Source organism: Seriola aureovittata, chromosome 10, assembly GCF_021018895.1.
Source record: "Seriola aureovittata isolate HTS-2021-v1 ecotype China chromosome 10, ASM2101889v1, whole genome shotgun sequence".
Classification (NCBI taxonomy): domain Eukaryota; kingdom Metazoa; phylum Chordata; class Actinopteri; order Carangiformes; family Carangidae; genus Seriola; species Seriola aureovittata.
In genome coordinates, this window is record NC_079373.1 from 17,635,696 (window position 1) to 17,652,428 (window position 16,733).

The 16,733-nt window shown below is 40.5% G+C and overlaps 1 protein-coding gene across 3 annotated transcripts in view; it reads left to right on the plus strand.

The window, feature by feature from the left end:
• furinb (furin (paired basic amino acid cleaving enzyme) b) overlaps positions 1-16,733 on the plus strand; it is a 75,216-nt gene that overhangs the window by 36,288 nt on the left and 22,195 nt on the right. For all 3 annotated transcript variants that reach the window (XM_056387776.1, XM_056387773.1, XM_056387774.1), the window contains exons 4-6: positions 4,148-4,243; positions 6,132-6,260; positions 6,416-6,492. In XM_056387776.1, the coding sequence (XP_056243751.1) occupies positions 4,148-4,243; positions 6,132-6,260; positions 6,416-6,492 (302 nt within the window). The remainder of the gene's footprint in view (positions 1-4,147; positions 4,244-6,131; positions 6,261-6,415; positions 6,493-16,733) is intronic.

Consider the following 16,733-nt stretch of genomic DNA (forward strand, 5'->3'; position numbering starts at 1 on the left):
TCTGAGAGCATATGGGTTCAGAGGTGTCTGCATGGGAGCAGGGGGAGGGCTTTGGCATTCAGATTGTTATGAGATTTATTCTGAGATCTCCAAAATCAACAACAAATGAGATTTACTATGGGCAGTTAAAGAGGTAAGGATTTCATCTGTGTTACTGAGGAGGATTTCGTGGTGTGCAATACTGGATTTTAGACTTGTGAGGGACAAAATGCAAAACTGTTGGCAAAACAGCAGGACAGTCAATCGAAAGTCGATGTGCTCCTAATAAGTTGCTGGCAAGGACCACAATTAATCTGGAAGATGGAAAGTGGAGTTTACCCTGCTCCGTTCATACTGTATATGCTGTTTGGCAGTACCAAATGAGAGTGAAGGCATCTTGGATTTAAAGCTGCAGCAGTAACAACAGAGCCAGAGAGATAAAGCCTTATCTAATATGAAGACATTTTTTGACAGAAAGATTCCATCTCACAGGTTCATCTCAGTCAGAAGGTCAGTAGTTCGAGTTAACACAGCACTTGAACCCACAGCTATTCAGGGCATCGAGTTTGTCCCTAGGTTACTTCCCAACCCACACAACCAGAAACAGACCAAACCTGAGGCAAAGCATGGCCACTGCCAAAAAACACCACATGATAAGTGAGTGGGTTTGTGTGTATGTGTGTTTATTTATGTGGATTTGTATATTCATGTGTTTGTGAGTCCATGTGATCCCTGGTAAAGGGGAAAGAAAAGGTTCTGCTTCACCTGCTTCAAAGAAAACACATTTAAAAGGCAATGAAAACATAATGGTTGGATTTGGATTAGTCAGTGCTAAGCTTTGAGCTTGTTATAGTGTTTCCTCTCTGTAATCCAGCTGCTGTCTCTAACATTACCTCCATTGTCTCTTTTCCTCTGCTCTGTCATGCTAACATGCCGCTTATCACCATCCCTTTTGAATAATCACACAGTGGCAAGATGACATTGGCAGCTGCATAAGCTTTTAACATTATGCTTGCGAGGGCTGTTTGTCATCTGCTCTCCACACCCCACACCTTCTCCATGAGGGAAAGAATCGATTTGTTTTGGGGTGGCTGCTACTGTTTTTTTGTACACACCGCAGTGCAAGGCAGCTTACTGCATGCTGTGTTTTCAGAGGGACTACTACGTCTCTCTCTCTCTCTCTCTCTCACAGAGTGAAATGTGTTTCTAGGGGCTGCATGAGGCTGTACAGTGCGATATTCTATACCTGTGTTGTTGTTAACAAACCGCATGAAAAGACCTAAACCGAGTTTGTTTCTCTGTACTTTCTGACTTACCCAGCTTGTCTGTGGCACTCAGCCCTGACCCCACTGCTTCCTACTGAAGATGTGAAATGAAGAGTCACAGTACTGACGGGAAGAAATAATGTATTTGTTGAGGGCTATCATCAGCAGAGAGAATTATCCTTCCCTCTGTTTGAGCTGATTTTTAGAGGTCATAAAATTTAAGAGTTATACAATTATCCAGCAATTCAGAAAAGAAAAAACAATCAAAGATTAAAAGAATATTCTGTGACTCAGTCCCTCAGATTTATCTAGGAACCCCTTGGGAGGGTCCTGATCCCCAGGTTGGGAACCACTGATTAACAATACAGCAGCAGTATATGTGGGATCAACTCAGAATAATCTACAGTGCCCATGTACATCATTATATATCAATTCATTGTTGATTTTTTTTTGTTCTTTTCATGGGATTTGTTGATAATAACGAAAAAAAAAAAAGAATATCACCAAACTTATCCTTTACTACATCTTCTTTCTTAATAAACTGTGGTGGGGCAGATTTATAGATCAAAGCGCATGCTGTCTCTCTACCAGTCCCTCTGTGTTACAGACAACACCAGCATGGCTTTTCTTCAGTCATCAGACAGGAAAGCCCTCAGGACGTTGTGGGAGAGATGGAACAAATAGTTTATTGCTCAAGTGGATTACAGACCCAGCCCATGTGGAGATCCCCCTGTTGTCTCATGATTGCTTCTTTGTCTGGTTTTGTATGCCGCTCACTGTTTGTCCTTGTCCCAGACCTCAGGGTGGTCCTTATTTCTCTGTGCTCTAATTAGTCCTCCATCACTCACTTGATTACATTACATTACATTAATTATATTTAATGTCAGTTTTCTTGATGATAATATGAGTCATCTGTGAGTTGAATGTGCCAGTGTTTAATCATTTGCATTAATTGACTTTATAAATGAAACACTAAATATCTTATAGTAAATGGCTGCATCCAGATCATCATCCTGCTCGTGTATCGCTTGTCATTTCGTTCTGATAATAATGTGACGTGCAGTGGGCAGCAGTGCAGTGAGGTCAGTCATGTGCAATTCTAAATGTAATGAAATGAGATAAATGTTAATTAGTCTCTAGTCACTTGGATGAAGTTAATGGCTTCATTCTCTGCGGGTAGGTTTTCAACCAGGGTTGGAGCAACACCGCAGTCCGTAGCTGCACTGAACGTTTTCACTCTCATTCGTTTGCCATTCAGATCACACGCTTTTCAAGAGCATGTAATCATGAAATCAAGCGAGTAGAGACGCCTCTCCACCAGAAACAACCCTCACAGTAACAAACAAGAAGGAAAAAACTATTGAAAAGGACTGAAATACTTGAATAACAAGTTGTACTATGAGGATCTGCCGGGCTGTGAAGAAAACTCACAAGTTTAGGCACGTTTCACTTGAGTGATACAAGAGTGGGACCAGTTTAAGCTTTTTCACCTTCAGCAAAAATTCTGCAAAGAATGCATTTGTCACTGACAATAATAATGCACAACAACATTTGCTTAAACTGCTGCAGAAGATAAGTGTTTTCTACTATGCAAATTCCCTGTGCTACAGTATTAGTTCATTCCAAGTTCGCTCTCAGACATAATTTTGAATGTGTTACTCCTTAATTTACAAAGGATGAAGAATAGCTGTGTTGCCTATTGTTTGATAAGAAAAAAGTGTGTTGTTTGTTAAAGCAATACCACAGGTATTAGAAATTTGGATTTGCTTTCATCCAACTAATAAACCAGATGTTGCCTTTGTTAATGAGTAGCAGTGAGGTGTCAGTTTTGGAAGTGGAAGTATTTATTTTTACCACAGTTCTCAGGGGGGTTTCTCTGTTAAGGGAAAAAATACCAGCCTTTATCGGATTTGTCTCACAGCTTGGATATGAAATGCTCAGTTATCAATACACATAGTGAAATGTGCCAAATGTATATTTGGACAGTGGCCACAGATTGGCAGTGAATGGTGAGGGGTCTGCTGAGGGATGTGCCGTCATTGACAGTTGCTACATCTGGAGAAGACACTGCTATCTGCAACCTTAAGTGTAGTGATGTGACATGACGAAATAGAAGCTCAAAAAGTGTTTTAATCATATAATATGTATGTTGTGTGTTTTAAATATTTAACCATAAATGAAAATATGAAGCCCAGTGGGTGTCTATAACCATTCTTTCTACTGTCAGTCATGTGCACTGAGCAAAATGCCTGTCAGAATACATAGAAACAAGCATGAAGCAGAAGTGAACAGAAGAATGCTTTGTAGCTCAGTTATTTTAACTGGCAAGTTGACAGGAATTAAATGATTAGCTATTGTGTTACTTTTGGCAAGGATGTGTGGAATTGTTTTTTGTTTTGTTTTTTGATAAAATTGCAACTTTGCAACTTCAGAAACAAAAGTATAAAATGACATTAACTCTGTGTGATATTAGCATTTTTCTGTCACCCACCCCTACCAAGCCTGCGCATCTCCCAGCAGCCTGCAGGACTTCAAAGGCCCCTACTCTGGCACACTGTACAGAAGCCACTTTTCCTCTGCATCTCAAGAATGAAATAAATTAGATTTGCTTTACATCTGTGCCTCTCTTTCTAGTTATTACTTTTTGAACACAGCTGATGCCTTGTTTTTCCGCGTCTACAATCTGAGGGACATTGCAACAATTGCTGAAATTGTAACATTAGTAATGACACAATAGCATGTGAAGATAACTGTGTTAACTGTGAATTCTCTCTGCTTCTCTCTGCTTTTCTCTGCGTGTGTGTGTGTGTGTGTGTGTGTGTGTGTGTGTGTGTGTGTGTGTGTGTGTGTGTGTGTACTGTGTGTGTGTGTGTACTGTGTGTATGTACGTGTGGGCACCGCAGGTATTGTGGACAGAGCAGCAAGTGGTAAGAAAAAGGAAGAAGAGAGATGTGTTTGAAGACCCAACAGACCCTGATTTTCCTAAGCAGTGGTACCTGGTGGGTGATTGTCTCTGATCTTTACAGCCTACACCTCATTAGTCTGTCATTATGGCTATATAATGAAAATTGCTGCAATGAGGCATTTTTTCAAAACACTGGGTTCTTTTCAATATCTTGACTTTCAAGCCGTTAATGTGTTTAAAATGTGTATTAGTTCTGAAATAGTATACAAGGTGCAGCTTGCTGAATCATGCTGGTTGTATCAACAAAGCAATCTAACTAGGTGCCCAGTTGAATATATAATGATATTTCATATTCTGGTATTCCATTCAAAATGGCACTTTAAATTTCGAGGCTAATGAGAATGTCCTTTTCTGCATTCAGATTTGTCAACAGAAGAGTGCTGTCCTGGACATTTTTTCAGTTTCTGCTCTGCAATTATTTCTGATTAAACCTTGAAGGCCTCCTTATTTAGCCCTGGTTAAACAGTACAATACTCAGCGCTGCAGAACTTTCAGAGGGCACCTGATTTTTTTTTTTCTTTTTCATAAAAATGTATTCATTACCGCAATGATATTACTTCCTTTGTGATCAGTCAGATAAGTATAAACTGAAATGCTGTCTTTTGTAATCATCCTGTTGGCCTTAGTTACATCAGCTTCACCACCAACACAAGGTTGCCTGAGTCAAATGCATAATGCACTGCCTGTTAGGATGCTGGGTTGAATATAAAATTAAATGTCAGGTCAGATCCACAACTGAACTGTATCACCTGTGAAACACTGATAGCAAACGGTCCTGGCCCTACTTCTGTTTCGTTATTCGCAGCTTTTCTCAGAGATGCTTTAATTTGCCCTAATCTTCCCTTTTTTCTTATTCATATGCACAAAACCTCTGTCATCGCACCGGATTAATGACAACATTGACTCTCCCAGAAATAAATCACCAGTGAATAGAGGCTGTGAAACCACCTCTGCCATTCAGCATTAGACCTCTAATCGTCTGAGGACTTAAACCCTTTTTTCTTTCCCAATTTAAAGAATTCTACATAGTTCTGGCTTAAAAATCAAAGAAAGATGGTTTAGCTGAAGGTATGTGCCACCAGTAGTGAAGTTTAGTCTTGGTAGTGCAACCAATTTATGGTACTTAAAGTCCTTTTGTTTAATTGGTTTATGTGGGTACGGGAGCCCCATCAGTCTGTAGAAAAAAAGTTACTTAAAGTATTTGTATTGAATGGTGTCTGTGCCAGTTGAAAGACAGCATCCATGATTTTGAGCTCATCATCTAAGCAGCCGGGCATCCACACAGAAGTGCATGAACAGGAGTTTTGCCCTGTGGAAAAAAAAAAATCATCAGGAAACGGAGGAGAGGGCAGAGGAGGTTGTCTACGATGTCTCCCCAGTCCTCCATCCATCTGTGTTTATCTCTTACCATCTCTTTTCACCTCTAGCGTGCACATCTCTTCACACTTCTTGCAGTATGAATTTTCCGTTATTCATCCAAATCACACTTTACCATTCTCGCTGTATCCCCTATTTGTCTCCCTCCCCCGCCTCTCAAAGCTTGCACACTGTTATTTCTTCTGCGAGAGCGGCGAATGCTCCCATCAAGATTTCTGACCTGTCTGTCTTTTTTTCCGACAGTGTAACTACAGTAGGATGCCCACACTGTTCAGCTCAAACTAAAGAGGTTGACATGTCAGGGTGATGCATTAAAATTGGATTTTAAGTGTTCCTGAACCAGCTCTAATCTTCCTTCTCTTGCGTTGGTTTTTATTTTGATATCCTGTCTGTTTTCATTTTTAATGTAAAGTTTTGCCAAGGGTAAAAAGCCTTTGCTGGTGATTTGACTGACCGTTCTCACCCTGACCTTTTCTGTTGGGCTGTGTGGGAAGTGTCAGTCACAGCAGATTGACAGCTGAACAAAAGGCCTGTGTCTCTTCCAGTCCACCCCAACACATCAAGACCTGAATACCAAAGTAGCCTGGGCTCAAGGCTACACGGGAAGAGGTGTCGTGGTGACTATCCTGGACGATGGCATTGAGAAGGACCATCCTGATCTCATCAGCAATTATGTAAGTCAAAAACACATAGTAGTAGAAAGTAGCTTCCTTTTTTGTAAACAGCATTCACAGGTACAGAAAATTAGCAGAGAAAAATGACTACAGAGGTAAAATGAGAGTTTGAAGAGACATGATTGGTGTCATGACCCTTTTCATGTCTCTCTTAGGACCCTGAGGCCAGCTATGACGTTAATGATGGAGACGCTGATCCCCAACCAAGATACACGCAGCGAAATGAGAACAGGTAATTCAGCAGCAAAAGCAACACTCTGGCAATGCCGCGATTAGGAATTGATTTTAACTGCTTCAGAATGGGCTTCCAAACACTATGGTAATTTGGCAAACAGACGCGGACATGATTCATTTCATCACGAGCGTGGGAAAATATATCCGTATACTGAGAAATAATTTGGACCGGGATTTTCTCTTTTAAAAAACAACCCTTGTCCATCTCCTTGTTGTTTTGGACTAGGACTAGCTTCCTATAAACGTCAGTTGACAGGGCATGGACACTGATGAGCAAGCACCAAGTTTATACAGCTTTTGCTCCAGTGCTTTTTGGCTGATGCATTTACATTTTAAAAAAACAATTATATAAAGTTTGAAAGCAGTGGTGCAGTCATTCTGCTCAGTCATGAGAGATTGTTCCCATTTTTTTTCTTTTCTTGCTTCTGCACACAAGCCAAGCTGCTGTAGCTGCATTCAAGGTCCAGCCTGTACAGCCCCTCAGCTACATTGGCTCTTATTTGTTGCTAATACAATACTTGTTTACTTGCCGTCAGTGATTCATGCCCTTCCCTTCCGGTCTTTGGTGATCGCATTAAAACATGTTCGCCCCAATTTAATGGTGGAACACTAAAGCACAAGCGAGGGCAAATCCTAAAGCTTCATCCCCTCCCCTCTTCCTGTTTCTCCAAACGCTATGGTCCTCTGCCTTAGTCCGATCCCCCTGGAGCAGATGAGAAGCTACATCCCGCCTCTGAAATGCACAGTAGGATTTGTCTCAAATCTCTGTCTTTTCTGGGACGACTGCCACTAAGTCTTTTTGTAGTTGTTTGTTTGTTTTTCTTATTTATTTTGGTTGCAAAGCGCAGCATCCACTTGCAGTTGGTCCGAGAAAGAAGCTAAATAAGCTTAACAAGTTTTCATGAGATAGTAGAAACTATTGTATGAAAATAGAATCCTTTCTGCACAGTCGTACTTATTTGAACTTTCACAATGTTTATCTCGCTAAGCCGCTTCTGCTGTGCACATAGCGTAGTTTGTTTCTCTGTCCTCGTCTGAAATATGATCATTTCATCTACAGTATTTACTTATCCTGAAAGGGGTTAGCGTCAGCAGGTTTTCGAGCAGAAGCCTTGTTTCTTGTCCTTGCCGAAAGCTGGAGCAGCCATGCAGAGCGACCCCAGCCCTTTCTGTCAGTGTAAAGTAGATCCCACTCTGTCCTGCTGATGGAACAAAGCACTACTGGAGGGGATTACTCCTGCCTCTGGTTCACTTCAGCTCCCCAACTGCAGAATACTATTACTTCAGAAAGGCACACACACACACACATTATAAAAACAAAGAGTGCTACAGATTCAGACTCACACACACTCTACTACTCATGTCAGTGGAATTGCCAAAGCTATTATCTTGGACTGGATCAATTTATGGGCATGGAATGAAAAGCAAGGGTGTGTCTGTGCGTCTGGAGCGTGCAGCTGTGGTGTTTGGAGTGACCTGTGGACAAATTATATCCAATGAGTTATGTAAATCACCACAGAGTAATACAAACCGACAGTGAGTAATGCTCACAACCCCCACACAATGAGATTATATGAATATATTCATAGGACAACAAAAAGAAAAGGAGAGTCGGAGGCAGGCGTTTTTTCATAGCTATGAAAACTAGTTCATTTGCACTGATGACACGCCAGGCTGATTTTTAAATTTTCATCTCCGGGTTTTTCCATCGAGATGCTCTTTGCTCTTGAGTTGGCAGTTCTGGCAGATATTGTTGAAGTGGGTGCAGGCTAAGTTGAAGGCCGGTTGAAGTCAAGCCAAGTGGGTAATCCATGTGTGCTCCATCATGGCAGTGTTTGTTTGTTTTTTTCTCTACTTTTGTCCACTTCTCCTCTATTATGTCAGTGTGATATGGATGTATCGGGTTTGGAGCGGAAGATATCAGGATTGATTTCACTTCTTGTCCACAGCCTATCAGGAGATCGGCGCACTATATATTTCTAAATATATGGTCAATATTATGCAATATTATGAGGATATTAATCATGATAATGACAATACAGATATTTTTTCATATCCATACATATCAAGATATGAAACCAAATATAAAAACATCAAACCAAAACCTTAATAATCAGTTTTGTTCATGCTGAATTACAGCATACTGAGAACCATCAATTTGGGCAACATAATTTGTAGAGTGATAATTTCATGTCATGTCATCACGACATGATTTCCCTAAAATTTGTCATCAAATTTGAGACAATAATCCTGAATTATCACCTAGTCATCAGAAATAATTCATCCTGTTAATTTTTTTGTAGATTTAAATAAATGTGATGCAAAATGGTATCACTGATGTAAAGATTGTAATATATGTTGCAATTGTAATGCATAATATATAATATATAATAGCAGTTATATTTTTACTTTCCTGAGATACACTGATTGAGTGTTTGGAGGGATAAAGGATCATTACCTTGCCATGCTGTGTCTGGAATGGCTACTGTATTCACACCGGATCATATTTATCACACATCAAAACTACACACCACTGTGCAGATTTTCAGTTGACTTATTTTTATGTGTTTAAGATCTGAGGTGTGGGTGTATTTAATTTGCTGTAATATATGTATATATGTATAACCAGCCAATTAAACTCTCCGCCCTCTCTTCCTCCAATATATATAGCCACACACACAAACACACACACACACACACACACACACACACACACACACACACACACACACACACACACACAAAACACTGTCCCTGTTCCTCTAACCCCCTGCTGGAGAGCTATTAGCTCCTGTTGAGAACTTTTCACAGTGGTCCATTAATTGAGATCCATATGCCAGGATGGAAGATTGCTTAGCGACAACCTTTATTAGAAAATGACTGGCATACTACGCAGCCTCCAGTGTCCTTCAGTCCAAACCAATCCATCAGCACCTGAATACTAAAGTGACTTAAACTCAAGGATGGAAGGATGAATGAAGAGGTGTGGTAGCTAATCTGGATGATGGCATTGAGAAAGACCAAGGAAAGTGTTTGCATGCTTCTCCGCCCTATGAAATTGGTTCGTCCTTGGTGGCACATGGATATTTGTTTCTCTGACTAGGAAAGTGCTTTTTCAGCAGAAAGACACATAGGGAAAATGGCAAATGCACCTGCACCGGTCACTGCAGAAGACACACATCTTTAGTTTAATTTAATTAAATTCTAAATTTCTAATGACATTAGTCAAGGTTGGGCAGGCATCCCCTGCATTAGATAGCTGGGGGAAGACCTGCAATCATTAAGAGGTGAAGTAGAAGGTGGCTTTTAGTATAGTACATATTTAATCCAATTAAATTTTTTTGTAAGGTTGTACTTTTCGAAAACTTTGTTATTTCATGTTTATGAATTAACAAAAGCTTAAGCAAGTTGTCGATGTTCTAATTTGTCTCTGAAATGTAAAACATTTGTGGAGAATCTTTCATAAAAAAACGGTAAATTAGTAATATTAAGAAATTATTCTGAAAACTGTACTCAATCCACTTCTCTTGTAAGGATCTTCTTCTTTACATCTGTGGTTTCTGGCGGATGAGGTATTAACTCATGATTTTACATCTTACTTAATCCAGCTATATCGCTTAAATCAAAATGTGACAGGGAACTGACTCTGGAGTTGAAATGTTTCTGTGCTTCCCTGTCAACACATGGTTTTTGTTAACACTAAAGCACTGTCAACACAAACCATGTTCCGGAACATTTTTCAACCCGGTGTCACTGTGGAGTATTTTGTGTACTTAATGACAGAAAAAAAAACTCCAATCCAATTCAAATTCCAGCAGCAACACCAGTAAAAAGGAAAATGGCAATGGGGTTAAATGCTATCTGCGGGCACTGTGTCCTTGCCCAAACTCTGCCAGACAAGTGGTTTCTGAAGCTTGAAACGAACCCTGTTTAAGTATGTGAATGCAAATGAAAAAGCCCGTCCTGAGCTCTGCAAATCCACACCCCTGCTGTACATACGCTGCATGCATATCTAAGTCTGTGTGGAGGTAATAAACCTGAGTTGTCAAGGGGGTGATATAGGACAAATCAGACCGAAGGAGAGCACAAATCAAAGGAGACAGCTTCCTCCTGCATAGTCTGCTGTAGCGCCTTTGTTGGAGTGTTTGACACAGCCGGTCACATCTGCACCGCATTGACATTGCCACTGACATATTTTAGAGTGTAGCATTGTGTAGAATTGGCATTCTTGAAGCATCTCCATTCATGCTCTTATGTCACATGTTTTCTCCTCTGTGGTTCAAACAGACATTTTAGTCATTGCAGTACTTGAGTGAATGAATTGCAAAACATCTTCTATTTCATGTACAGTGGCTTCAGAGAGTATTCAAACCCCTTCACTTTTTGCACCCTTTTTGGGTTGTAGATCTCATTTGAAATTGACAAAGTTGCCATTTTGCCCATCAATCTGTACTCAATAATCCATAACTACAAAGTGAAAACATATTTTTAGAAATTAGGCCTGGGTGATAAAATGATGCAGTGGTGTACTACTTTTCTTCTGGTCTTTATTAAAAATATGTCATTAAAAATTATCAATATCACGTGATATGGAAATGTTTATCCTGATAAAGATATCATATCACCTGGCCCTATTAGAAATTTTTGAAATCTTTTATTTACAAAAGTTCAAAAGTGTTCATTCCCTTTGTGTGCAAACTGCGTTGATTGGACAGAGTTTACAAAGGCCCACACCTGTATAAGTTTCCCACAATTCACACTGCATGTCAGGACAGAAACCAAACCATGTAGTTTGAGGAACTCTAAAATTGTGGCGAGGAATATATCAGGGCAAAGGTATAAAACTATTTCCAAAGCTTTGTGTGAAGTTGTGCTTCACAGTGATGTGGTACCTCCAGCACTCCGGTAGTCTGGGAGATGACCAATATCCAAACAATAACTGTAACAGAGCTTCACAAGTCCTCTGCAGAGATGGGAAAAACTGTCGGAAGAACAACCATCTCAAGAGAACTGCATCAATGATCCCTTTATGGTAGAGTGGCTAGATGAAAGCCACTTTGAGTAAAGAAAATATGACGGCCTGCTTATATGATCCCAAGCGGCATTTAAAGCTCTCTGAGAGTATGAGGAAAAAGATTCTCTGCTTTGGAAACAAAAATGTAACCCTCTGGGCGAACCTCGAAATATTATGTGTGGTGAACACCACGCACTGCTCATCACCCGGTTATTACCATCCCTATGGGTGAAGCATGGTGGTGGTGCTGACAGCATCATGCTGTGGAGACTTTTCAGCAGCAGGGACAAGGAGACAGAATTGAGGGAAGGGTGAATGCAGCCAAATACAGAGAGGTCCTTGAAGAAAACTTGCTCCGTGGTGCACACAATGTCAGACTGGGGCGACAGTTCACCTTTCAGCATAACAATGATCCTAAAGCATACAGCCAAGACAACGCTGGGGAAGCTTAGGGACAAATTTGACTGTCCTTGAGTGGCCCCGCCAAAGCCTAGACTTAAACCCGACAGAAAGTGTGGAGAGACATGAAGACGGCAGTTCACAGGTACTTCCCATCCATTCTAACAGAGCTTGAGAGGATCTGCTAAAAAGAACGGGATAAACTGCTCAATCGCAGGTGTACAGAGCTTGTAGAGATTTACCCAAGAAGACTCACAGTTGTGATTGCTTCCAAAGGGGCCTCTACAAAGTACTGAATTGAATTTTAAAATTTACAAAAAAAATTTAAATCATGTTTTCCCTCTGTCATTGTGTATCATTGAGTGTAGATTGATGAGCAAAAATTTCCATTTAATCAATTTAAAGTGCAAAAAGTGAAGGGGTCTGTACACTTTCTGAAGCCAGTGTAGGAGACACACTCTACCCTGTAGATAAACACGCAAATAGTTAAAGACTGAACCCACTTTAGTGAAAGCGAAGCTTGTGTAAGCTCTATTATGAGACATCATTCGTCGTTCTGAGCCCAACCCTTGACAGTTTTAAGAAAGTTCGATTTTTTACAGAATCTCAGACTCTTAAGTTTACTTTCGGCGTGGAAAAACTGTATGGAAAAAGAACAATAAGAAAACAGTAGGAAAACTGCACACACAAAAAATATTCTCTCTATTTAGTCTTGCCATCCCATGATGCAGATAAATGTCTTTCACTGTTTACACCGAGTTTATCAATTATTGTTTACAAAGCCAGCTTTTGTCAAACCTGAATAATGTAATTCTGCTCCCCCTTGTCTTGTTTATTCCAGCGGGGATTGCTTGTTTATTTTCCAGACAGCCAGCAGACTTTTCGGAGGTGATGTTGGCAGGGACCTCGCTTTTAAACCTGACTCCTCAGGCTTTCTGTCTGTTTTCCTGCTATTACTTTTGGCAGAGAAAAGGACAGTGTGATTGGGAGCTGTCTTTTTCTAAACATTTTGACACAGTATAGCCCATGGTGATTGGAGCAGCAGTTCTAAGCCGAACCTCATTTGGCAAGACATCACCTAGCACCTGGAGTCACACAATATTAGTCTACCCAGCTGACTGGATACTGATGAATGGGATGTTTAAGCAGTTTAGTCTGCAGCATGTGAAGACAGTCCAGTTTAGACATGCAAGGTGATGTTGAGACATTTGTTCCTTGTCCCAGCAGCTTACTTTGATTTCTCTTATGACGTGAAATAATAACATGCTTTACATGCTTTACTGTTTGGCAGACTTGTTTTCACTAAGCCACACTGAGTGGTTCTGCATCTCGTTTTCATTTATATCCTTTTCAGATACCTCATCATTGGGCAATGGTCACTTTAATCACAATAGCCCCATAAAAAGAGTTTATTTCCTCTCCTACCACAGTGCTTTATATAGCAGAGTAATAATATATTTTATTTAGAGAGTAGCACAGCTGTTACTGTGTTGCCTGACAGTAAATATGGCATCGATTTCTGGGTCCCTTCTTTGTAGAGTTAGATTTTTTCCCTCCTTGTCCGCGTGAGTTTCCTCCCACATAAGGACTTGCAAGTCTGATGGACTGGAGATTCTAAATTGCCTAGAGGTATGAAAGTTCATCAAAGTTACTGTATTTATTTGCCTGATGATGGGCTGACAACTTTTCCCTGTTTCCCTGCCTTCTGCCCCTTGTATCATAGATTAAGCAGTCATCATTGTTGACACAAAGTAAGAATACTTTAAGTAGAAAGATGAGAAAATTATTCAGTGTATAGAAATTTAGACATTAAAATCTGGATTTTGAAACAAAGACATCTGATCATCTTCTTTAGGAGGCTGGAGGCAGCACCCACCGCTATGTTCGGCCACAGAATGAAGAGATCTCCACTTCACACTCCAGTGTAACCATTTGAACAGACCTGCCTGAGGCAACAGCTGAGCTGAGCTGAGCAGAAAATAGCCTAATCCTTTTGGCAGCTCCAATGAACGGACCCTTTTCAGTCCCTCTAAAAACAGATAGAAACCAACAAAGCAATTCCAAGTGTCAGATCCTACAGTTTAACCAAGCATGGGTTAGACATCAGTCACATTTGGCGATGCGTATTTGAATGCTCTCTATACAGCACTAACACGACACGAGTGTGTGTTTTGTGCATTCACCCTCCATCTGTAAACACAAGTTCTCAACGCTATGATACACAGCTTTCTGTTTCAAGTACTATATGAGGGAGAATACCATGTCAGTGTGGAGAAATAATGTGCTTTTCTTACTCATTTGCTGAAGGCTAATAGTAGTACCTAGAGACAATTTAACACATGAACTTGTTTACTCATCACAAGGCGTACAACTCGGCCTGTTAAACCAGTAGCATACTCTCGTCTGCGCCTCTAACCAGGGTCTTCTTGGTTTTGGCTTCAAACTTTACACAGAGTGTACATTATAAAACTTGAGTTAAGAAATGCCGGATCCAGTGTTTTCGGAGCTGCTAGAGTGTAAAAGTGTGCTTCAGCCTCTGCTATTTAATTTTGACTATTGATTGTTTTTGTTTTTTTTAAATCTGTCTCTTGTGAATCCCCCAACTTTTTGGAAGAGCAATAATACATGAGTGGAACACCCTTTAAAGATGGATTTAAATTTCTGCATTATGGAGTTACTCATTTAACTACACCAAAGGCTTTGCCACAGCTGGCCTGAGCCTCCTCAAAAATTTAAGTACACGCTGGGGCTACTGTGGCTGCAGAGGTACTATGTAGAGACAGCAAAAACTGTGGTTAGTCAGCCTGGGTTGTTTGTGTTCCCCTGCAAGTTTCCAATGTCAGTAGAGATTGTTGAGGGTAAAAGCAAAACGAGAACAGTGAAGAAAGATTCTGATATAGTTTAGATGTTATCTGCTCCTTTTCAGAAACACATATCTAGCAAAGCCATTTTCACTGCAGACCTTCTGCATCCTACAGCCCCAGCTCCCTGTCACCATGAATGAGAGAGCATAAATACAGCGTCTGCTTGGAAATAGTCTCATATTATGTATAATGACACACAGCAAAGCTTCCCACCATCACTCATATCGCAAAGTAAATGAAAGAATGAAAACAGTCATTGTGGAGAACATAATCAAAGCATTATACAGCCTGATCAAATACGAGACGTCCATCGTGTATCAGCTGGTGAAATCCAACACCCACGCCATGGGTACATACAGTGGAACTCCATTAACCTCTTGTGTCTAGTATATATCCAGCTTTTGATCTACTGTACCACCTGCATGAAAGAGTAATATCAGACTTTAGCTCTTCTACCTGCATACTATTCCATCCAAAGGCGTCCACAGCCAATTTTTTAATGTTTATTTACTGCTCTAAATGTAAGAGCGAAGACTAGTTTTCAGATTAGGGCCTAGCTTAGGGCTGATGTTAGGATTATATCAAAATTCATCCTACATTGAAGTGACGCCTTCAATAAGATGATACAATTTTTGCAGTATATGAATGCTGGATGTGTCCGCATGTATAAATAGATTGTACAGTGTCATGTACTGACTCTGTTTGGTTTGTGGTTACATTGCGTCATGTCCAGAGAGATTGTGTTGGGTGACATGTTTACATTCTCCAGTAAATGACAGGACAATGACTTGACCAAATATGGTGCCTTGTCCTGAGGAGGCGAGATAAAAGCATTACCTCACTCTGTCCCCTTTGCTTCTTGTGATAAGATAAGGGAGGTCACATTGGCTTCAGTGAATAGAGCAGCTCTAGTTCAGCAGCCTTTTATCACAGCTTTGTTGAAGCTTTGTTGGGTCTTTTCTCCACAGCTTGTCTTTCGGACAAATCGTGTAGCTTTTGCCATCGTCCAACTCACATACTAATGATTTTTTTTTTTTTCCACTGTGGTTGTCTTTCTCCAAAAAGAGGATTTGCTACTTCCAGTTTTTCTTTTCAAACTACACTTAACGCCTGCCCCTACTAGTTATAGTGTCTCTGACCTCTTTCAATCTATTTTAAATGGATATAGAATGGGGGCATTCAGTAAAGTGTCATTTCATTTCATGGACCTTTGACGGATAAAATTGTGGCATTGCCATATACCTTTGTGTCTACTTTGACGCGTCTGAGCCTCCCTGGATATATTAAGCTGTCTGGCTGTTTTAGCTGAATGCAATTCAAAGCCAATAAGTCATTCGCACACATACACACACATTTCATGTGCACATGCAGATAGTATTCAAAACAGCTGCATCTTGATGTGTGCAGCCTCTCTATAAATGCCTTCCCAGGCCTCTGGCTCTGTGTTCACTCATCCTGTCCTGGCTGATTCCCGTGCCTGGCATCACATATGTGGCCACAGCTCCTTGGTCTAAGGATATGTGCTGTGCTGTTGGACCATAATGGCCTTTTTATAATATTTGTATGTGCTGTGTTTGGCTAGTCGAATCACGGCAGCGCTGAACAGATATTTCAAAAATATGTTGCAAATTCATTTTTGCTTCATAAGGAGACGCTGTGGTGCAAGCTTTTTGTTTGTGTGTTTTTTAACAAAACTCATTGACAGTTGACAATTGAAATTGCTATTTGCAACGCAATTCGACTGCAAATGTCTGCACAATGTTAGCATGCATTACTCTGTGCCAAGCCATCCGTCTGGCCACGGTGCTGACTGTGTGTTTTCGGCCACTGTGGAAGTTTGCAGGTTCTCTGGCCTGTGTATGAAAGGATAGAGAACGAATATGTTCCCATTTGAAATTAGTGCTCCTTCTGTGTTCCCGCGGTAGTGTTCCACTGCAAGAAGTTAACGACACTGCAAAAGAA